The 24065-nt window shown below is 37.1% G+C and overlaps 1 protein-coding gene across 1 annotated transcript in view; it reads right to left on the reverse strand.

Moving 5' to 3' along the window:
* The window catches only part of PTPRQ (protein tyrosine phosphatase, receptor type, Q), a 108986-nt gene that overhangs the window by 37787 nt on the left and 47134 nt on the right, over window positions 1–24065 (reverse strand). Inside the window, exons 24-28 of the mRNA XM_009882671.1 lie at window positions 23383–23524; window positions 20891–21160; window positions 11470–11802; window positions 4778–4899; window positions 813–999 (exon numbers count right to left, since the gene is read on the reverse strand). Of these exons, the coding sequence (XP_009880973.1) occupies window positions 813–999; window positions 4778–4899; window positions 11470–11802; window positions 20891–21160; window positions 23383–23524 (1054 nt within the window). The remainder of the gene's footprint in view (window positions 1–812; window positions 1000–4777; window positions 4900–11469; window positions 11803–20890; window positions 21161–23382; window positions 23525–24065) is intronic.

The raw sequence follows: 24065 nt of genomic DNA on the forward strand, positions 1-24065 counted from the left end.
CAATATATTTTCAGAAAATATTTTTTGGTTGTTTTGTGTGTTTGTCTGATTGTTTAACTATCCTGAGTGAGCAATTCAAAACCAGCAAATATAGTAGACAGAGCATAACCAGGAACTGTGTACGTTAAGCTAGGACTATATCTTCCCCATGTACATCTGTTTATATTTTCCTGAGCAAATGCTATCTACTTTACTATAACGTGGCCTCTCGTGTCATGAGGTCCTTACACAGTTCCTCACTTTCACTTCTCAGTTTTGTTTTTCTGAGTAACTTAACAGCATCAGCAACTTTTGTCACCTTAGTATCTACTTAATTCTCTATTGTTTTGAATCTGTGCAACAGCTGACTCAAGCACAGATCCATGTGGGCTTTTACTAGCAACCTCCTTTCACTGATAATATACAGATCATGTATACTGTCCTCAAGTCAGTACAGGTACCATTTATAAATGGTAGTATTCACTTCACTTGGTTTTTATATATTTAAATTTTGCATCAAGACCAAGGATGTCGTATAGAGTTTTTAATAGTCTCTTAAGGGAAAGGGGCACCTCCCCAGGGAGGAGTCATCCCTTCCTAAGACAAGTATTTTTCATATATATATATATATATAAATATATATATATATGCGCTAATATAGATAGGACCATATTACCACCATCATTTCTTTTGTTGACTGCCACTTTTTTAAATATTAAAGAAAAAATAGTGTGAGAACAAATTGGCACCACATGTTCAAAACGCTCATTTATTTGTCAGATGAAAGAAAAACTGTGACGTTTGATCCATATAAAGTAGAGAAAAATACAAACCTGCTTCAAAAGTGGAGACAATTACTGGAGAACTAGCCTTGCCTTCAAGGAGTGCAGCATTAACATCCCCCGTAAAGGCAATGATTACTACAGAATACCTTGTAAATGCTTTTAAATCAGAAATTTCTAAGACTTTACCCTCATCATTTGTCTTCAGAAATTGAGCTTTATAATTGTCATTATCTACCTGTAAAATAATAATTAAAAAAACATGATTACAAGACTTGAAACAGCCAAAAGCAGGACATTATTATTCGAACACCTTATTTAACTTTTCTCTTTCCAAATTTCTAACCATTTACATAGAAAGGGTCACAAGAAGTCTCTAGCTACCAAGACTGGAAAGCTGCACAGGGGAGTATGCTCTCATCTCACCCACATGTTGCCTCTTTAGCCCTTCATATAGAGTGGGATTACGGAAATGGGCCGTTGGCTTGGTGCTGTCTTCCACCAAGCAAACATGAACCGATTGCTAGACACTGGGCCAGGGGAGATGCAGTGAAATGGGAATCAAACTAGGCAGAAATTCAGAAGATGAGCAGCTGTATAGCAGAAAATTGTTTGGAATAAAAATAAAAACCAAAAAGAAAATTGGGTAGCAATATATAATTTTGATATCACTCCAGAAAGTGCAGTTCCTCTTGGGATATATTAATAGAAGTGCTACTTATGAGACAGTGGGGAGGGAGTAATTCTCTCACTAGAAAATCTGGAAAGCAGAAATAATTGCGGTTCAAGCTAGAAAAGAGAGAATGGTGGAAGACATAGTAATAACTTCAAAATATGAAAAAGGCTGTTAGTAAATTGAAGATAATCCATTGTTTCTAGAGTTCATGAAAACAAACAGAAATTCTATTTGCACCAAAAAAAGATCAGAATTAAATAATTAATTAAAACCTGCAATGCTATACCTAAATATGTGACTAAAACTATGACTATAAGTTTAGTTAAAATCTAGAACAATCTATTGAGGGTTGCTGAGCAATTTTTAGCACTGGATAATTTTAAGAACAGGATAATGAAACATTTGTGAGGAAGACTCCAGGTACACTTGTTTCTGTGCTAGAGCAGGATATGGACTGCATTACTTCTAGGGATCCCTATCATCCCTACATCTCAAATAATCTGTAGTTCTGTAGAAAAATCTACCGTGTTGGGCTCTATATACAACTAATCAATTCTAATGTTAGCATAAAAAAGGAGGAAAAGGAAAAAATGGGAGCTTTTCTAGTGTTTGATCAAGTATCATTTATAAAATTCTTTTTATGTCTATTCCCACTACAGTTAATGATGTTTTCATTATTGTTTCTTCAGTGTGTAATTTGAAAAGAGGATTAGGTAGCTGTACAGTAGTTTTCCCACTGGATGAATTCTGTATTAAATGCAGCTGCTACAACATTAGAATAGTTCAAGCGTTCCTTTTATTTGACAGATATGCATCTATCCCCACTGAGAATTAACCTGAACTAAACTTTCTGATGGACTAAACAGACATTCATTTCCTGGGATGGCCATGAAGAGCTGAAACACTTTTTCCTATCTGACTATCAAAAATCTGGCATGTATTTATACAAGAGATAAAATACAATCACAGCACTACATCATTAAATTTATTTCTATTCTTCCTGAAGTTTAATGGTTCATTTCCACCTTCCTTACTCATTTTCAGGAATATTTTATTCACGGCTAGTTCTAATCATAGTAGGCAGCAAGACAAACTAAAATATTATTTGGAGGAATAATAACGAGGGAGTACTCTTTAGCTTTTCTGAGCTATAAAACTGCAAGGAACATCCTAGCAATTTAAACAGAACCCTAATGCATTCACTAATAAATGCTAATTATTACCTTTTAAGAATAAAGACATCACAGAGTAGAAATCTGAAAATATTCTGTTCTGTAAGCCTATTTTTATAAATCCTTAAAGATACTCACTTGAGAACTAAAATGAGTAAAGTTATACATACAGGAAGTTTGTGGAATTTGGAGTCTTCATAAAAATTTTCCCACTGGGACAATAAAATATATACTCAAATTTTCACTGAAAAAGATTGTGACAGCTTTATTGGCCTTTAAGAAGGAATAGATTTGTCTACTAAGATGATTATCTACAGAACTGACCCCTGTAGTTACTGATCATTAGACAGACAACATCTGATTACAAGGAATCCCTAAATTCAAAGCTAGATTTCTGAAAAAGAGTTGAAAAAAACCACACTTTGTAAAAACAAAACCACACTTTGTAAAAACAAAACCCAAACCCTCCAAACTGAATGTTTTAAACAGGTTTTTCAGTTCCTCCTGAATGCTGGCAAGCTCCCATGAAATATGCCATAGTTCATCTTACTTTAGGAATTTTACTTTAACTTACATTGATAAGGTATTTATAACATTTTCATAGTGTAAAATTAGATGACAACTTGTTTATAATTTAGGAACCATCAGACAGAGGAAAAATCATTTAGATACAAAGTGATTAAATATTACACACACAAAAAAGCAAGCTTTGAAAACTGATTTTGGAAGCTTTATCAAAGCATGAAAAGGATTTTTTTTTCAGCTGATGTACTATAATGCTATTTAGTCAAAAGTGACAGGAACTTTTCACGAGGAAAAGGTCTTCTCTAACTTTAGTAAAAGAGAAATAAAAATTGTTATGTAACTACATAGTGACCTACTCAATGGGCCAAGGAACCATTCCTTCCATGTTAGCATTCCCCTTATTATTGTTTTTCCTTCATCCTGTCATAGTACCGTTGTGGTAAGTAAGTTCAGAACTGAACAGATTGCACTCTACATATAGTACAATGAAGTTAGAGGAAGAGAAAATAGCAGGACTACACATAACTCTCTCTTGTAACTTTACTGAGGAGCTTAAAAATATTTGGTATTTTTTTACTGGTCTCCTTAGAAATTTTGATTGCACAAAAATCTCAGCATTCAATTTTAGCGTATCTGTAATTCTTACAACAAAGTCAGAAACATTGAATAGACACACATAAGGGTCCCTTTCTTCTCAGCAAATTGAAAGACCTTTCTATTTAAAGTCTTTAAATAGTTTGAAGTAGTCTTTCAGGTTTTTTCCTGTTATCTAACAAAGAGATTAAGGATTTTTGAAGTCACAAATAGCAAGTTTACCTAGGTAAAATCTGGTAAACTGCTTCCCATTTTCACTGATATCTCTTTCTGTATAATTTCTGGAAGAACAGGGAACCCATATCCTACTTAAGACTTCTCAAGTGCTCGAACTTAGAAAGTTTCATATCTTGCCACAGGGCAGGAAATGAGGTTTATTAATGGTTGTTTTAAGGAGTATTATAAGGGTAGTAGAGGATGAAAAGAGAATGGCCACTAAAGCTTTTCTCTTATGTCAGCCTTTTTTTTTTTTTTTTGGCTTATAAAGATCAAGGAGAAAGAAGTGTTATTGCTGTGCTACTAAAATACAGCTAATCTGATGGACAGAGCACCAAGTGGAAAATGGGAAATCCAGTCTGACTTTAAAGTTTGCCCTCTGATGTGCTGTATAACTTTGTACAAGTCACTTCCTTTTGCTAGGCTTTCCACTATGGTTTGTAAAATCATGACAATGAACTTTTCCTTCCTTTGAAGAAAAAAAAAAAAGTAATTATTAATTTTACTGGTAAAGAGCATCATTATTGTTAGGAGATACAGCTCTGCAAAGATCTCTTACTGTTTACCTGTACACACTTATAGCTACACTTTTCTTTGTCCAAGATCTCTTGTAAGCACACATTTTTTAATACCAAGTAACTAATTTATCTCCCATTAACAAATTTATAAATGTAAAATCAATTCTTATGTGGAGTTTATGTGGAAATAGAAACAGTCATACTGTATTTCAGTCCAGTTTATGTCTGTCCTGTAATTTCTACAGGAACATCTGCTTTGGTATTTGTATCCCCAAACATCTGTATTGCTATTACAATAAAAGAGAGTTGCCTTACTGATGTAATGTCTATGAGGTAGCATGTTGGTCCAGTAATGATGACAGGTTCACTCCAGCTGATATTAATACTGTGAGGAGATGTAGCTAAAACAGTCACATTTTCTGGAGGACTGTCTGGAGCTGTAGAAAAACAATATGTATGTGAATCATGACCAAAGAAGTTCACAACAAATAACCCAGTAATTTTAATGGCCAGTAGAGATTATTTTTCAATTTGAAAATAAAACTTTTTTGCACATTTACCATTATATACCGCTTAAATAATTATAACATTTTTTTCTTTCTCATATATAAAACATACAGTGTGATTTAGAAACACATCTCTCCTGGCAATTACTACAACTTTTCTAGAGTATGAACTGCCTACAACTTCATTTTAAATTGAAATTATAGGGTTTCTTTAATTTCAAGTTATTCATATGTATTTTACACGATACCAGCAAAATATATACAACTATTTAGACAAACAGACAAGCATTTGTTTATGTCAAATTAATAATTCAAAGAACAAGAAATTGTGAAAACAGTCTTCTGCATGCTAGAAAAAATTTCCAGCAATGTTGCAAAGTATTAGTGCAAATAATTTTATACAGAAAAAGAAATATTTTCTAGGTATCATTTCAACTTATTCTTAACATGCTAAGAAACTCTGGAAAACACACACAAAAAAGTGATAGGAATTGTAAGCAGGCAAGAATGTTCACATTAAGAAATGGGATTTTCCTAAAATTTCCTTTTGTCAAGGTGATATGTGAATTAACCTAGTTATTTCTTATTTATGAATAAGAAATTAATGAAATCATAATAACAATACAGCAAGTGGCACTACTTTTTCATAATGACCATGGTAAATTTCAGGAAAATAAGACTTGGAACATAAGTGACAACAGATTTGTAGATAATGCCAGAACTTGGCTTTATGGTGCCTTTTTTTGGGGGGTCTACTACAAAAAAAGACAACGTGATACATATCAGTGAACAGTCTGTTATAGAAGCAACAACAGGTTTGTACATATTTCCAGAACTGGGCTTCATAGTGTCTTTTTTTTTTTTTTTTTTTTAATCTACCACAAAAAAATACGACTATGAGTAACACATATCAGTGAACAGTCTTATAAAAAGTTATAAAAGCGATCACATCTAGCCTAACCAGAAGATGCAGTCTCTTTTCTCAAACATGATTAATGCATGAATGTGTATTTTTTCACCATTAATCATTAGGGGAGAGGGCTTAATAAGGAAAATTGGAGACTATACAAGGCTACTTAGGTTTTTAGGTAGAAAACAGGTTAGGAAAAGAAAAAATAGCATGAAAGGAGGAATGTAGCTGTTGAAATTATGTCTGAAAGAAATCATACGATTTTGCACTGTGAAGGTGAAAATTTTGCACTGTGGTTGCAGAATAAACCAGGAAGATTTGGGAGTTGATAAGGTGCTATGAAGAGTTTAGGGTGTTGGATATAGGAGGTACATTGCTGTGCTGAGATTGGCAGGAATATACTAGACTTTGTAGGCAGGATCAAATTCAGACATTGGAAGCAGTCCCCAAAAATACTGAATAGCATGGAACAACTGAATGAACAGTGGAACTGAATGACCTGTGAAAGCACATGAGGGGTGGTGAAAGAGGAGACTGCTCAGAGAAGATTGGCTGTCGAGTGGGGAGCTAGAACAGATAAAACAAAATACAAGGGCAAGTATGTTCCTTAAAAACTAGAATTATAGCAAATAAAGCTTATTTTGCAGGTAATGCATGTCAGATTTGTTGCTCAGTGTCCTTTAGTGTAAACAATTCTTTCAGTAAGTATGGCAGTGGTAATACCTTTATTGCCAGCTGAAATTTCTGAAAAACAGTATAAAATGATATATATATGACTTCTCGAGCCTTAGTTTCCAAACCAACAAAGTTTCCAAAGAAATTTTCTATTACTTTTTTATAGCATCAATGGAGTGTTTAATCTCTCAACGTTTTTTTTCAGAAGCCACTTTAGGTTTAGGCATTAGACAACGATGGTGTGAGCTAATTTTAAAGCCTAATCTAATCTACAAATTATCCAACCTGAAGTTATTTATATGGATAATTTCCATATGCAGTTTATATTTGATACATTTTTAGATCTTTGCAAGAAAATTCTAATTGAGTATGCTGTATTTAAGATACTTATCCAAAATACATCTAAGCATTAATACCCAGGTTATTTTCATCATGAAAAATACAATATCAGACATTAACTGAATGATACTGAAATTTAGGAATATTTTCTGGAATAACCTGTATAATTAGAAAGAAAACTAGAAAATGAAACATGTGTAATGTGTCCCATGTCTTACAGAAAACATCTTTTTAAAAACTGCATTTCCTTCAGTTGGTAACTGCCACGTTCTGATTTAGGTTTGTTTGTGAAATGAATCTAGTCAATACGAGGCCATGATATCACTATACCCTTTCTCTTATAAATCACAGCAATTTACTCAGTAGAAACGACCTAGTCTTATTCTCTCATTCCCCCATAATCCAATCACTTCCTCTCATAAGCACTTTTCTCCTGGTTTTCACAATAATGCATTTTCTGTAACTAATAACCATCATTTCCTGATTATCATGCTTCTATCCTTGCACAGGAATGTGGGTCTTATGGAGGTCAGGGTCATCTTTCCCATCCATCTGTGTCCCGATGCTAAGGCAGCAGTTAAGTGTGTTAGCTTGAAGATAAGTCTGGATAGCCCATCATTTAGCATAATCCTCAAAAATAAGACTGAATACTCCAGTCTTCTAATGGAAATTCATGCTTGCCAGTTTCGTTAAGACCAGCTCTTCTTTTCTTTTTCCCAACAAAAATAAAGTATGAGGTTCAGTTATTTTATTTTATAACCATGTAGGTTACTTGTACCTATATTTAAACACTTGCATAGTATATTAGGCCATATTTACTTTCCATTCTGAGAGAAAGAAAGGAACAAAGAAAAACAAGTTTCAGGCAAAACCTGCCAGAAGAATGGGCATACAATAAGACATGAAATCTCACTGCTTTTCACTGCACAGAAACATTTCTTTAAGTATACCAAACAACTGGGTATCAGCCAGGATTGAGAAAGAAGGTGCTGAAAAGAGAAGCATAACCCTCTGCCCCGCGCATCTATGTCCCAGCCTTCATGGGACATTCGAACATCTGGGATTTTCCTTTGTATCTCAGTATATCCTGGCATGAGGAGACTTGGCAGTTTACCAAAACACATTGCACTGTGTAAATGTATGAGATCCAAAATGAGGTCAGTGATCTCACTGCCATCCATTTTCCACCTAACGCTGACCCTCCAAAGTGATTTTTCTCTTAGGAAGCACAAGTTTGGCCAATGTTATTCTCCTTACAAATGGAAGTGTGAAACTCAGGGTAAGTGCAGGTGTGAAGGAACAAAGTTTCCCTAGCTATGGAAAATATTTCTTGCCCTTTCCCTTACTGTGACACAACACTGCAATCTTCTGTACTGGTAACTATATAAATCTAGGTTATGTTGAAAATATTTCATCTTGCAGAGTAGATTTGGCTCTTGGGTAATCCATCAGCTAAGTAATAACAGTGCCATCAAACTACTTTATGAGACAGTAGGACAATTCCTGTGAGGATAATCTGCAAGACAGAAGGCTGAACAGTTTATCTGTGTGACGTGAGAACTGGACTGTACGGAACAACCTATAACATTTTCCACGGAGTAATGCTATAACCACTTGCCGTACAGAACACAGCCATTATTTTTTGTTTCAAACTTTCAAATGAGTTAAAGAATGTTAAAAAGAATTCCTGTAGCCTCGAATTTACCTTCATAAAGAACAACTGAAATAAATAGCTAAGATCCTCACCTTAGTCACTGGGTATTCGGAATTATTAGGTATTTCTGCTTTAGCACAACAGTCAAATCCTCAGCAATTGTAAAGAATACTCAGGGTCTCTGTTATGTAATTTTTGCTGATGTTGAAGTTTCATCTCTTTGTATTATGGGAACTGAGTCTAACAGTTTTCAGCTTAAATGCTGTAACTTCCTGAATATAATAATTACAGTATTTTTGCTAGGCTTGAGAGAAACACGCATTTCTGAGAACTCCATTATTTCTGAAGAAAAATTATTTGACTATTATTTTACAACCAAGGTAACTTTTCCTTTGGCAGAAGTGATGTCTTACAGAGGCATTTCTTGAAAATCAGAAACAGTGGCTAACTTCTGCCCTTAAATCTGCAAACACAACTCCCATTGATTTTATGGGCTAAGTACTCAGGCTATTTTACATAGCGGCTAAGCACCCTTAAGCCCTAACAGACCCTGTATATTGGCTGTGCCCTGGCAGGCTAATCCAGAGGATGCTTGGCCCTGTCCACGAGAGAAAGGAAAGGGGGATCGACACCTGTTCTCTGGGTACAACTCCACAAGGCTGCCCAAAACACCAGGTCAGTTTTTTGTGAATCCTGAATTTCTCCTCCCTGCTACAGGCAGTACCCTTTGCAAAAGAAAGAGAGGAACTATATTTTTTTAGTCTGTTGAACAAGATTTCTAAAGCCTAGTCTTTGGAAAGTATGAAGTCAGGTAGGTAGAGACCTGCCTTGCTAAAGATCAGCTGCTGCTCAGGGTGGCTCCCAGCGCTGCTGAAGCATGCCAGAGCTGCCAGCTGGCTACCCAGCTGTGACATGTCACCTTCTTTTTTTTTTTTTCTCCTCAGCTGATTGCCATTACCCCAAGAAAAAGACCAGCACCTAGCCATGATACCTGGAACAGTGCCCACGCTACCTTGACTCCATAGTGGTGTGTTTTATAGGCCACTCGTCTCTTAATGTGTCACTGTTTTAGCTCAAAGGAAATTTGTTGCTGCCCACTTCCCTCATCACAGGCACAGGCCAGCAGCCCTGGGCACTTGGGCTGGAAGAACTGGTGGAACTTTTTTAACTTCTGCCTCACCACTGCTTGTTAAACTGGCTGATAGAGCACACAGAGGACCTACTGCTGAGAACAACACTATCTCTATGGAAAGGGCTTGTGCAGTCTAATGAGAACTTTATACTTTTAACTACCATCTCCTCAGTGGGACTGATAGGAAACTAGTTCTTTCTTAAACTAAATTATCACTGTCCAGAGAGGAATTCATACAAGAGGATCCTACCTTTCTGTGATTACATGTTTTTTGATTATCTGCCTCTCTGCCCAGTTTAAATCCCTAACTTTCCTAAACTCAGCAACAATTTTTTGAAGAGAAGTATTTGCATATGTCAGCAGCTGAGATCTATCCATCTAATAAATCTCCCCAGAGCTGCTGGCTCAAGAGTTGCACAAATTCTGTTAGCTATTTTCTGCTCCGTCTGGGGTTATATGTTTTTTGATATTTTTTTTTTCCACTTTCATTTAAAACACTGCATTAATTAACAGGCATAGCATTCCCATAAGAACCACTGGACAAAGGAAGTAAGCGCAGATGAGATCGACTCTGCAGAGGATTCCAGTACTTCTCATTCCAAATGACTGCTGCTGTGCTTTACATGAAAAATGGGCTGTTGTGATGTTCAGTATCATGGTGTCCATATCTTTTGCCCTTTGGGGCTTAGAATTTCCCTATTGCAATTTCTCATCTGCAAACAAAGATGGTAATATTTCCTTACCTAGTAGAAAAATTGTGAGGTATTTAAGGATAGATGGCTTATTACCATACTGAGAGTGAACAGATACTATGAGGAGCATATAAAAGCCTCCTGGATTCACATCACATGATTGTTAAAACATGAATGGAACAAAGTAAGTATGTGGACCATTGAATAGTCCTTGGCACACAGCTGTTTAAGTCCTTGCTATCTCTATTATGATTACTTTGGAAGGGAAAAGGAGTGAAGGAGCTGTGATTTAGTCAGGCCAATCATGGTGGTTCTCAATTGCTCTACATGGGCCAGAGGCCGTATCTCAGATACGCTCTGACCTAGTCTGGCTGTGGACTGGGAGGGTAGGTCATTTGTCAACATGACAACTTCCTAAATAATTTATGTTTCATGTTCCCTTCTCTCAAATATCTAGTGATGACTTATCTGTGACAACTAACTCTTCTCTTACTTGGAAACACAAATCCTCAGCTGAGGCATGACAGTTCTAACATATGTCATGGAAGTCCTGTAGGTGTTACATGGCTACTCTGATTTGTAATCTTTTTAGGTGGATACTGTATTGGAAAGAAATCACAGTTCCTCTGAAACTATGACTTAAATTCTATTGCCAGGAATGTACAGCAGAAATTCAGGAAAGTGTTATGACATTAGAGAACAGACTTTTAGTCAATGAATTAAAAAAAGGACTACTTTTCATTGACACACCCCACATGTAGAGATGGATTGGAAACGGTGTATCAACCCAAAGTAGGCAAAATTCAGACTTACCAATTATAGATGTGGAGTGGGGCTAAGGAACGAAATTGAAGTTGGGTAAGCAGTAAATATAGTAGAGCATCCAAAGGCATTAAAATCTGACGTCGTGTCAAGTATGCATACCTACCACATGATTTATACCATGATATTTCATACTTGAAGAGTTGCAATAAATCCTTATTAACTTCACCAATATGGTAGGTCTATGAAGAAATAACTTCTACCAAGTGTTTTTGCTTATTTAGGTGGACGTCACATTGTTATAGCATTATGATACGTTGCAAACATCCTTACTTACAGCCAGGAAGTGTTTGTGTCGAAATCCAAGGTGAAGAACTGCCATAACCAACATTCGTACTGGCAGCAACCGCAAATCTGTACCATCTGTATTTTTTCAGTCCATACACTGTCTCTTCTATCCAGTCATCCACCACATTTTCATATAAATATTGATGCATCTCATATTCAATACATTCCTTAGTTTCCCAGTCACTGCAGTGGATGGACTGTAGCTGTGTGGTAATCTTGTAGTTTTGAAAGTAGCCAAGGAGAGATTTCGGTGATATCCAATTCAAGGTCACACTTGTTGATTGCACATTGGAAAAAACAATGTCCCTGGGAGCACTAGGAACTACAAATTAAAACACTTGTAAGATATCTTCCTTTGAATGAAAAGTGATTGCATCTATAACCTTTTTATCCAGTGTTGAAAAAATATTTTAATAAGCATGTCTAAAGCCAAGATTCAATTTCATATGGTTAATAAGGAGTAATTCCATCAGCATAAATCACACTGTACATATATAGGTGGCTTACTTTTACTATAGATTTTGAAATAAAGAAAAATACTTTTAGGTGTGGCATGCAGGGGCAGCTTTGAGAGGTGTGACATTGCTGTTGCTACATTTGGGGCTGTCTCAGCTGAGGGAGGGAATAACAAGCAAAGTTATTTTTGGTCTACCCATAGCATCTCTTATTGCTGTTGCTAACTGGGATTCCTCACGTCTCGCTTAGAATTACTCATTTGTCTCCCTTTCTCTTGGTAACATATAAAAGCCTCTAGCAACACCTCAAGGTTTTGTAGGTGTCCTATTTCACCTTCTGAATGGAAAGTATCAATACATGCAATATGTTTGTCTATCTTTATATAAGTGCTTCACAAACTGTTCAGCAAACAACAAATTAAAGGGATGCCAACAGGAAGAGCTAAGTAATATGGCAATACAAAGTGAAAAGAGAAACTTCCTATAAACTCTGCTCCCATGGATTTATATAGCTACATATATGTGGGTATACACAGGTTATACTCATGTGCATGGAGACAAAAGTAGCACATATATGTACATACACACACACATTTATCCATATCTATATTAAGCCAACAATGTACTCCCAGCTCTTGCAGACTATATGCAACATATGGTTTTGTGCTATATCACTTAGTCATACAGTAAGCTAATATTATCTCTAAGACTCTGTAAGATAATACTAATACTCTCTGTGGCAAAAACTGTGCAGCGAAATCAGCTCAGAAATCATTTTGTGCACTCAGCTTTAAAGAGTGCTTTAGAGTCTTTGGGGGAAAAAGTATCGCTGGTAAAATTAAAACACGATACATCCTCAAACTGAAACTGAAGAAGCCCCAAGGCTTACATAAAGAATAAAAGGATCCCAGACCAATGTTACTGGGGAAGAAAGAGAAAACCCTCCATTTTTTTTTGTCAGCCTTGTGGGAATACCTGATCTCTGTTTTCATCTGCAACAATTTGTTTATAAAAATCATCATAATATAACAAGCTGAAGTCTCTCCACTAAATACGAATATTTAACAAGAAATGTAAATTTTGAATCAAACCAAGCTGTGATGATGAAAAAGTTGAGAAATTCATCTCCCTCCAAATGAGCCCAAAGCAGGTGGAGCCTGCAGGAGACGGGCCAGGCACAGGAACCATGGGCACTTCCCCTGTCCTTCCGCTCAGCTCTCAGGCTCACACACACACAACATCACAGCATGCAATAGCTCCATATGCTCCTATCCTGCTACACACTAACCACACACAGAACAAGAGCAAACTGTCTTAAGAAAAAAAAAGAAATCTTTGCTAGGGACAACTTTCATCGTACTCCATGCTATCAAAGTTAAAGCTGGTTTGCTTTGTTGTTATTAGCATGAAGAGAAGCACAGGAAATATTAAATAAAATCAAAACAGGCAGTAACATTCTTGCTTGAGCACAGTTTTGGAGATGTAATCCTCAGTTCTCCCACTCTCAAAAAAATAAACACTCCAGTATTTTCATAATAGCTCTATAAACTGTATTTGCTACTTGTGTAAACTACAAGTTTGTTAGTTTGACCATTAGTTAGCTTAGTTTGACCATTAGTTAATGGAAAATAAAGGCAGAGAAATGTTCAATGTTTACCATAACAAAGGCTTAGTTTGACCATTAGTTAATGGAAAATAAAGGCAGAGAAATGTTCAATGTTTACCATAAAAAAAATAATCTGTATTCTTCCTTAAAAATTCTCTATTATAATATAAGCTATTAATATCTTTTAAGATACTGCAAAGAACATGAATCTTACACACTCAATTATGATGATGATAAAATATGGAATAGAAGGGATAAAACTATTTGAGTGAAGTAGAAGTCACCACCCAGCCTCACTCTGAACTTGAATTAAAGTATTTTTAAGACCCAATACTACATATTCCAGGAACTAAAAAATTAAGAGTCAGCAATTCCAAAGACATCAGCACAGATAAAAATTCAAAGAATTTAAGAAAATTCAATTCTCCTCCTTCTCGCTGAGAGGAGATTACTCTGGTTTTTGATAAGGAATATGGCTTCACCTTCTGAGGCAAATGACTCCAGGAACTCTTGCTGCAATAGGAACAGCCAACACTGGCAGATTTGGAATAAAAGTCTGAAAGTACGCAACAGGGAGATGGCAACAACTGGCTCTAATGCCTCTTAGTCTACCATTACAACCTTCCATCTGCTGAAAACTGACTATTGGACTATACTCCAATTTAAATGAAAGACTGGGTCAAATACTGAAACAGGGGCTTGGAATAAAGTAGATAGTAACTGATTGCTTGCTGGGTACCAAGAAGAAGGTGGAATTATATACCTTCACTTGCTCAAATGTGCAGCTGGTAGAGCCATGGCTGGCACAACTGCAGTCTTTGCCCCTAAAAGAAAGCAGGTTAAAGAGGCTAGTCACAGGCAGAAAGAGTAGCGCCCATGTTCTAGCCAGCATTGTGGGCTGGCTCTTCTCAAGGCGAGTACCTTGTTCCCCCAGTTCCAACATGGATGATTCCATCAAAAAGAATTAAGAGCTGGCAATGTTGCAGTTAAGATGGAAAAGATGCTTGACAGTTTCACAGAACTAGAAATTATATCAGGAAAAATAACAGTGGCTCTGATTTGTGGGCTCTCACACAGACCAACAAAAATCTAATAAAGCCAGCCTCCACGAGCTGGAAAAAGACAAACTTCCAGAGAGTGGGGGAAAGAATGCGGTGCAGGAAAAATGATGTTTTTCTTTCCATCTGTACCCTAGAGGTACACCCTTTTTCAGCTGACTACAGAGGGAACCATGCAAATTACTCTCACAAGGCTGAAGATAGTCTCTGTGATCATCCCAGTAATACTACATCAAAACCACCACTTTGAAAGATAAGTTTGCAAGTATCAAGATAACAGATTTGACAAGTACTTCTTTCCCAGAAAAGCTTTTATTTCTATTTTATGTCATCATTTCTCCAGTTTACTAAGACTCATACATGCAAAATATTTCTAAGCTACAAAAGAAAGGGTCAGTTGGCAGAAGACATAGGAAAATTTTCTCCGTCAGTGCCTAGACAGATCTTCAAAATGGAATCAGAGCCTTAAACATTATTCAGTTTAAAATCTAGTCCATTTTATCTCATTGCATACATAGACAAATCAAATATAAATGTAATCCCTCATTAGATCTGAATCTGGAGCACATCAGAGGTTTGCTCAGAGGGCTGCAGCAAGGAGCAGTGACACCCAGTGGCACAGTGCCTCTTGCACTTGATGATTGCGTTCAATGAGACAATTTCAGGACAACTATGCTATTGGGTTACAGATACAAAGAGGGTTACAATTACTTTAGCATGGAGAATCAGGCTTCCATTCCTCAAGAATGACTAAAATTCCCCCAACTTCTTCTCTCCACAGATGGTACTGATTTGAACAAACCATTCTATGCTTCCTAGAGGAATCATGCAACTTGTTTAAATTTTCTAAACATGACTCAATAATGATGAAGTGATCACTGTTCACACTAAAAACAATTAAAGCCAAAAATTGCATCTTTGTCAAGTATTCTTTCAGATTAAACTGGAACTGTAACAAAGATTTATGTATCTGCTCTGATACATTGCTGCTTTGATATGTGCCAAACAGGAAATTTATTAATATTCCTGGTTTCCAGAAAGGTGCATTTAAAGAAAAGGCATGAAAAAGGCTGTGTTTGTGGTAGCGTAGGACATTAATTGGCTAGGATTGTGCTCTGATTAGCTAGCTGGCATTCTAGTGCTAATCCCATACTTAAATTTCCCAGGAATCATGGGTAGAACACCTTAAATCTCATCATCATGTATCTGTTAGTTTTTCCCTATTGAATTATATTGCATTTGCTATAACTCAGCTAGCTCTGGGAGTAGGGAGTTTTTCAAAGTTTGAAATTTTTGGCACAATGTACTCCGTTGTCTTCCATTTAATAGCTTTTAATTCAGATTCTGAAAGCCATCCAGGGAGCTGGCAGAAAGGCTGGCCATGAAATGCTGGTGAATTTGATTTCTGGACTGGAGGAGGAATGAGGTATTTTCAGGTTCATCCACCATTGTTCACATGATGGCCAAACTCCAACAAAAAGTGCCTGAATCTGGATCCACATGGGATTTTAAGCTCCTAAAACCTATTTACGTGCCTGAACTCCCACTGAAGTTGACAGGAAGCTAAGCACCTAAATAGAAGTTGCTGTCACAGATCTTGGCCCCGATTCCCTACACTCGTCTGGCTGCAATGCTAATCAGCCCTCCCAAAGCTGGTGGACTGCTCTGAGATTAAGTTTTTATTTGAGAACCTAAATGAAAGGAAAGTCCTGGTAGAAAAAGCACCAGGACTGCGCAAAGACTCAGATCAAGTTGAACTAGGCCACTGGAACTGGTTTAAATCAACAGAAATACTTGCTAGAAAAAATCTTACTCAGAATGCAAAGATAACCTAAGGGCAGCAAAGGACACACAAAAAAATCTACCGAGAAAAGAGAGAAGTTACGGCTTTCTGTAAAGACCTCTGTGGAAAGCAATGACTACAGCTGCGCGGGCTGGGAACAGAAGACGGTAATATGATATGGCATAGTTCCTAACGAAGTTAATAAAAAAAAGTCTGCCTACAGAACAGCTGCTTGTAGCTGGAGTTTGGATTAAAAGAACAGCGGCAGCCTAGAAGTCTGTTGGATGGTATTAAGAGCATCAATAGGAGGAAAGTGAAGAACAAAGTAGAATGCATAGCAATGGGCACACAACAAACGTCTTCAGAAAATAGAGGTATCTGAAAAGAAAAAGAATATTCTGTACTAATTATTAATTTTTGAAAGCTTAGTAACCCAAAGGAGTTCCCTGGGTTAAGCTGATACCCCCGATCATACTGAATAGTACTTTAGCATAGACCGCTAATTTCAGGGGGACTCATCATGATGTAAGGTCCTACTTAGTACGAGCAAGGACATCACAAATAGGTCCCAAATGATTTTACTAACATAAAAATGTAAAAAACTGTAGACTATGTTTCCCATGACTTAGGACTGATACTATCAGACATGCTTTAAAGGAAATTGCACAGTTGAGAATATATCTTAAAAAAAGCTTCCTTGGACTGCATCTCTTAGTCCATAGCACATTAGAAAATTCAATCTCTAGTTATGGGATCTAAGCACTGAAAAATCAAATCCTACATATGTAAGGAGAAATACACACCTTGAAGCTAAGTTTAGAAAAGTGGTGAAAAGCTGTTAGTATTCCAGTCTGAATGCTCTGTTTTCTGACAAACAGGACCACTGTCTACTTTTCAGCAATTTATTTGACCTGTAAATGCTTTCAGTGTCAGCTTTGTATGTATACATCACCACCATTTCTTATACGTTTATCTAGAGTTGACCTAGTCCTTACAAAAACATTTCTTTCATCCTACACTATATGATTCTTCTATTTTTATCTACCTGCTTACAAAAACAACATCAATGCAATTTCATTGGCATCAATGAAGCGATCATTGCATTTGTCTAGTGAAGATTTGCCAGAAACATCAAAGCCATTAACTGACATTTGGATATGCCAACTAATCAGAAAATCTAAAAAAAAATAAAAATAAATCCACATTACATTAAGAAAATAGAAATCTGGTAAAAAAAATAATTTTCAATCATCTTGGAAAGACGTATTTCAAAGATTCTTAGTCATGATTCACTCCACAATTTTTGGATGCTTTTACTTTAATACAGTTTGGAAACATAAACTTGCAGCACTGATTGAACATGTGAAACATACTGCTCTTATCTGTAGTAGTGACAAGTAAACCAAAGCTCTTCCATTTCCAGTGCTGTGGCTCTGCAGTAGCTTGATTCCTCTGGATAACCAGGCCAACACACTACACTGCACGCTGCACTGCACGTCATGCTTGGTGCCCTAAGGACCGCTTTAGAGTACGGACTTAAATGTTTCTTCCAGTGCTTTACGGTCATCTGTAGTTCTGTTCACAAGTTAGTGAGGAAATTCATGTAACTCCAACTCATAGAGCTGCCAGGAGCTGCCACATGCTACTAAAAGGATTTATGGTGAAGGAAACAAAGCATTTCCTTGGATATGTAGAAATCTTTAAGCCCATACTACATTTTGTGCTCCCTACAGGCCTGGATAAGAAAAAGGCCCACATTTTCCAGTGGGCACCTCCATCCTGGAGGTACAAACCCAGAATCTTTAAAGGTCCCCCTGTGCAGAGACTAAATGCGTTTTGTGCACAAGTAACAACAGATGACGACAATTTGCCACCTCCACACCAAAAAACCTATGAAACTTTCCCATTACCAATCCTTTTAGGCACTACTCTCCTTCATGCACAAGGCATACTTCTATGTATAGCTACAAGTTGGTATTGGCCAGCAAAATTAAGTACAGATTAAATAAAAAAATGTTTCCTGGACAAATTCCGAGCCATATTTCTTTTAAATGTAACTCATGAATGAGTCTCTGTTTAGTAGAAAACAAATGGTAAGGACTGGACCCACAGTACAATGAGTTCCAAGACGCTGTGTTCAGTTATAACATTAAGTAGAACTAGCAGGAAGGAGGAAAAAATTTCTCTGCATGTCTTAATACTATAATCAATATGATTAATATTTTCAGAGAATAATTGAAATTCTATGAAGAAAAAACTAAGTCAAGAAACCTGAAAGCAGCAGCAGTTTTCTTTCGATTATTCATGCTTTGAACCCCCAAAGTGGCTTTTTGTTCTGGTTTTATTGTTAACTGAATGACTATTACACTTGTCTCAGACTTGTGAGTCAATTGAATCTTCACAGCTTTAATGTGCCTTTTGGAGAAGTTTCTTACCATTTCATGGCCCTTTCTCCCTTCTAAAAGCTCACTCAGCCTTAATGAAATTTCATTTTAATATGTGCATTTTCTTGAAAATAATCCAAGGATTATCCAGTCATAAAATCCTAACTCATTTATGCAGGTGTACTTGCTATATTATCTTTCATACTCTGTATAGTATATTTAAACACAAAGTAATATTACCACTACAAAGTCAACAATTTTTATAACATACTGCAACATGGCAGAAGTGGTTTACCATGACAATGGAGCTAGATTAGATAAAAAACACTACTAATCTCCTCATAAATTTAATCTTCATGATTCATGTTTAGTTGTACCCAGATATGAACAAATTTACCTAAAAAAAAGGCAAATAATCTTGCTAAGAATGTAAAGGTCAAACACTATGCAGTGAGACACTGAGCCAAATTCGATTTCACTTTATGTCAGAAATAAATGCATTGTCAGTGACTCAGTGCTGGCTACATATTCTGTGACTAATCTTAGACCACCATAAATAAGAAGCTGACAACAGCTATAAAACTGTTTCCATTCCCAACCATGAATCTCCAATTCCTAGTACCCAGTCACCACAAAACAATTCATGCAAACACACAGTTAAGGAAATGTCCTAATAATAACTAGTTTGTTGTAAATATGACTAAGCAACAACATGTAAACCAATGCTAAAACAGCAAGAAAGGGTCTGTGCAGTGTATGTGGGAAAAAATACATGTATCGTAGTATAAATCCTTAGGAAAACTCCCAGTGATAAGACACATAACCCACACGTTGCTACAAAATAAAGTCTGGCGTTTTTCTCCTGCTAGCACAACTCCATGTAACATAGACCACAACAGACTAGCAGCCTGTCTTTCAAGCCCAGGCTTAATACCAATCCACAGTTTCTCCAGGCTTTGCTCAAGCCCTGATTAATACCCAACCCCAAATTTCTCAGAAATCCCAACAATTAACTTTCCCAGGTGCCGGGCTTCTTTAACACTACTAGAAGCCTTTCCCCCATCCTCCTGGAAGGGTGGTACCCAGGAAGCCTCCTGGTCTCCTCTGTACCACAGGGTAACATGCCTCCTATAAGACTATCTCCAAAACCTTCGGGTTTTGGATGAGTCCAGTTTTCTTTGTGCATCAGCCCACAGGTGTCTGCACACCTGTCCCCAGTTCTGGTTTTACTGGAGCTTTCAGTCAGGGCTGGTTATTCAACGGCTCTGATTTAAAAGAAAGAGTGGAGATTTATGACTGCAGTTGAGAGGTGTACTTAGGTGCACGCTTGCATGCATGCATGTTCACCACAGCAGTTAAGCTCACTACACTATTTCCAGCCAATACTGTGAGATACAAGTATGCTCATCTCTAATATTTAAACAATGCTCCCTTCAGAAGTGGACTTTGAATACTGCTGATGGACAGAAGTTTCTGAGCAAACAAGACGGTGGAATACCCAGGCAGAAGTCTTAAATCACCAAAGAGCCGGATTAAAAGGGACCAACAGAGATCAGAAAATGGCAGAAATTGCAGGGGAGTGTTGTTGATCAGGAAGCCAAGTCAGAGAGGACATTTTTTACCAGAAACAGGTATGAATGTGCCACCTCGTTGTTCAAACAGGGGATGTTGCCAGGCTTTAGTGGGATGGAGAGGAAAAGGAAGATAGATTTTGGGTCACAATTTTTGACTGCAATGCCAAAAAAGATGCCTACATTTTTCTTTGGATTTTGCTCACAATTTTCTTTGTTGTTAAAAAACCCTATTCATCAAGTTATGATAAAAGTCTGCTTGAAGAAGTTATAGGCTTCTTAATTGCACAAATTCTGAACAGCTTGATTGTTCTCAACGTAGGAAAAACTACTCTCTCTGTGCTTTTTTAAATGGCAATTAATTGCATTCTCATTACCAAATGTATTCTAAAACAGGGGAAAGAGGAAGCCCTGTTTCTCCTCATCCACTATTAGCATGAAATTTAAACAACAGAAGGAATTAGCTGCCTGCATTGAAGCAGGTATTTCAGGCCTGCTTGTTTCATGGTCGTCATTTAAATTAAACAAAAGAATTAACTTGAATATTTGTTACCTTTTTCTGGAAGCGTACTGGCATTGCATAACTGTTCTTCACCATCACCAGCAGATGTTGCAGCTTTTATTTTAAATTGATAAGTAATATTGGAAAGCAGATTTCTAAAAGTATGCAATGTATCATAAGATGAAAAATTTGTAGAATTTCCTTCGACTGTTATGATGTAATGAGTAATTACACCGTTGGATGAAGCAGGAGGGTCCCACTGCACTAGGATCGATTGCCAACTTGTTGCGATACAATGAACATTCTGGACAGCATCTGGTACTTAAAAGATACACATGCACTAAAGATTAGCGTTCCCACACAATTAAAATGGTAGTCACAGAACAATGTAGTCAGAGAAGCAGACGCAGTGTTCCTAACAAGGGTCAAACATTCCAGTGGCAAAAAAATTGATACTGTAAGAGAAACACATTGAGAGAACAAAAATATGTCTTTGTCCTCATTAGATGGTTCATTTCCAACTACTATGGACATGACTGATGCTAGTACTTGAAACAGAAGCAGCCATCTATCTGGCTTTTTCCTAGTTGCATGCTCCAGACTTATTTTCACATCTGCTCATATTTTCCCCATGTTTTTTTAATAGAAGTGTATTAAAATGTACACAGTAGTGTGAAACACATATACATACCACACGACAGCATCAACAGCACAAGCTCCTTATTTATGTTAGCTTTGTTTCTTTTAGGCACTGTATTATGTCTCTATCCTTTCAGCAGAGCACGGCCTGAGCAGAAGTCATTGGGCAGGTTTCAGAGCTGTCGTATCAATGCTATTACCTTACTGTTTCCCACCTACTTGCTGGTTCCAGCAGGAGAATGTTTTTTTAAATGCTCATAAAAATTTAATAAAAGGCAGCAAATTTTACACTCATGCTGAAAATAGAGCAGTTATCTGTGAACAATTGCTTAAATAGAACAATGAATTAAAGTATCTCAGAAAGGGCTAAAGTGCTGGCTATACCAGCTAAGAGAAAATGAATACATAGTGAGCAGTGCTGCACCCTACTTCCTCTTGAAACATGTCCAGTAATCCACAAAATAGTGAAAAGACTGTCAGTGAGATACCAGAAATAGAAGGAAACATGTTCATTATTGCTGCACAGAGGTAAATTAATCTCTTTAAAATGATTTTCTTTTCACAGTTCAAAGAAAAATCTTTTTTTAAAAAGCAGCATCTGCAGGAGAAAGAAGATTAACTGGCACTTTTAATAAAGACTAGAGACAGAATCCTTAGATGAACTCAGTGAGGAACTGATCCAACAATTGCCCAAAATCTGGACTGAAGGGAAAGGAATCAATACTGCAACTAGCTGAGCATAAAATCTGAGAAAAAGCTGTAAAATGACTAGACCATACTCCTGTGGGCAATGTCTCTCCAGCACTTCTGAAGGAAGTACCATGAGTATGGAATACCAGTGATGAAATGAGACAACTGATGGATGATCATTGCTCTTGGGCAGGACAATCTCCAGCTGCAGGGATCCAACAGCCAATCTGAACCAGTTCAGCGATGGTCCAGATTTCTCATGGTGGTGTAACTGCTGGGTACAATAAACAGCACAGTATTTCCCAGAACCCCTGTTTTATCAGCTCTGGAAAGACTATCTCACTGGAAGTGTGGTCTTGAAAAGCTGTAGTCACCATATGGGGTCTTTTGATACCTCATTTTTTCCCTTTGCTGTCAGTATAAAGGAACCTGGGAGTTCAGACATAGCCGGGTCGCTGACAGACCTTATGAAGCACATGAGCCTGGGGATTGCTCTGACCTGGCAAAGGAGCTACAGTTTTCCACAAAGGCCAGTTTCACAAACCCGCAGAGCTCCCGGGCTCTCTTTAGTGAATGTTGAATATTCACTTTCATGTGATACAATTTTTCATTTTGAAACAACCTGCAACTTCAAAAGACTTATAGAAGGCCGAAGACAAAACTGTACATAACTAATTAATTAAGCCAGCTATATTGCATAGTCCTTCGCAGTTGTCAGGAAGTATAAGATCCAACAAATTAGGATATTTAATTAGTGGCTAGGTTCCCTTCCCAAAATAAATTATAAAAGATGTTAAAAATTTGTATTTGTTTAATACAATTTCCAGTTCATTTGCCAATCTTTTGTCCAGCTGCTTTTAATACTGCTAAAGTTTCAGTTATTTTCACAGGGATCTGAATTATCGCTTTGATCTGCAAAGACTGATATCGATCTAATTTTCCTCCCTTTATCTGTGATGCTATTAAAAGATTTATAGTAGCCATATAAGCCTCTCATTTCAGATGAGGACATTTCTAATTCTACACTTCCGACATCAAACTTCAAACCCAGCCTATCCGGTACAATAGGAATGTGAATCGGCGTTACACAGGCAGAAGACAATGAGATAGTGTTATGTTACATTTTCTTTGGAGAGAAGAGGAAGACTGTTGTTCAACCATACAAGGAAAATATATAGAAACAGAATCGCAGCATAGAAAACGTCACATCTAACCTGATTCCATCGTTGTAAACTGGACAGCATTACTGAACTGATTGCCATTCCCAAGCTTGGTAAATGCAGAGACAGTGATAAAATAGGGGCTGAACGGTTCTAATCCAACAAGGTTTGCTTCATGATTTGAACCTGAAACATTCTTAAAGAAGGAAAAATTACTAGTATGCAATTAATCTGTGTAAACATTGGGGGCCTTTCCTTGAACCCACTGAAATGAACAGAAGATTTAGAGCCTTGCCTCTTCCACTCTGAATAGCTTTCAGTCAAAGTAGTCCCTGAGCTCAACGAAAAAGAATGCAGGGTCAAATTCTTCCTTTCCTTTCTCCTCTCCCTCTTTTACTGTGGCTTGTGAGGAAGATATGCCAAAGGATGGTATCATTATTACCATAGTGGTGTCAGAACAGATTAACTCCACATATGCCTATTTTACCAGTCCTGAAAACTCTTGGCACCTCCACATCGCCACATCAATCCTCTCTCACCTTCTACTTCCTTACTACACCTCTGCAGTGGAAGAGGTCACGTGTCATAACTTCTCATTTCTTGTACTTTACCTAAGCCAGACACATGGCTTTGAAAAAAGCTAAAAAACACAGTTCAGTTCCTGGTAGCTGTTTTTCCCAGAGCATGCGAGGCATATTTTGTGCAAATGTTGAGAGGGCTATAACAGCAGCAGGGAA

Source organism: Charadrius vociferus, unplaced genomic scaffold (genome assembly GCF_000708025.1).
Source record: "Charadrius vociferus isolate BGI_N301 unplaced genomic scaffold, ASM70802v2 scaffold72, whole genome shotgun sequence".
NCBI classification, from domain to species: Eukaryota; Metazoa; Chordata; class Aves; order Charadriiformes; family Charadriidae; genus Charadrius; species Charadrius vociferus.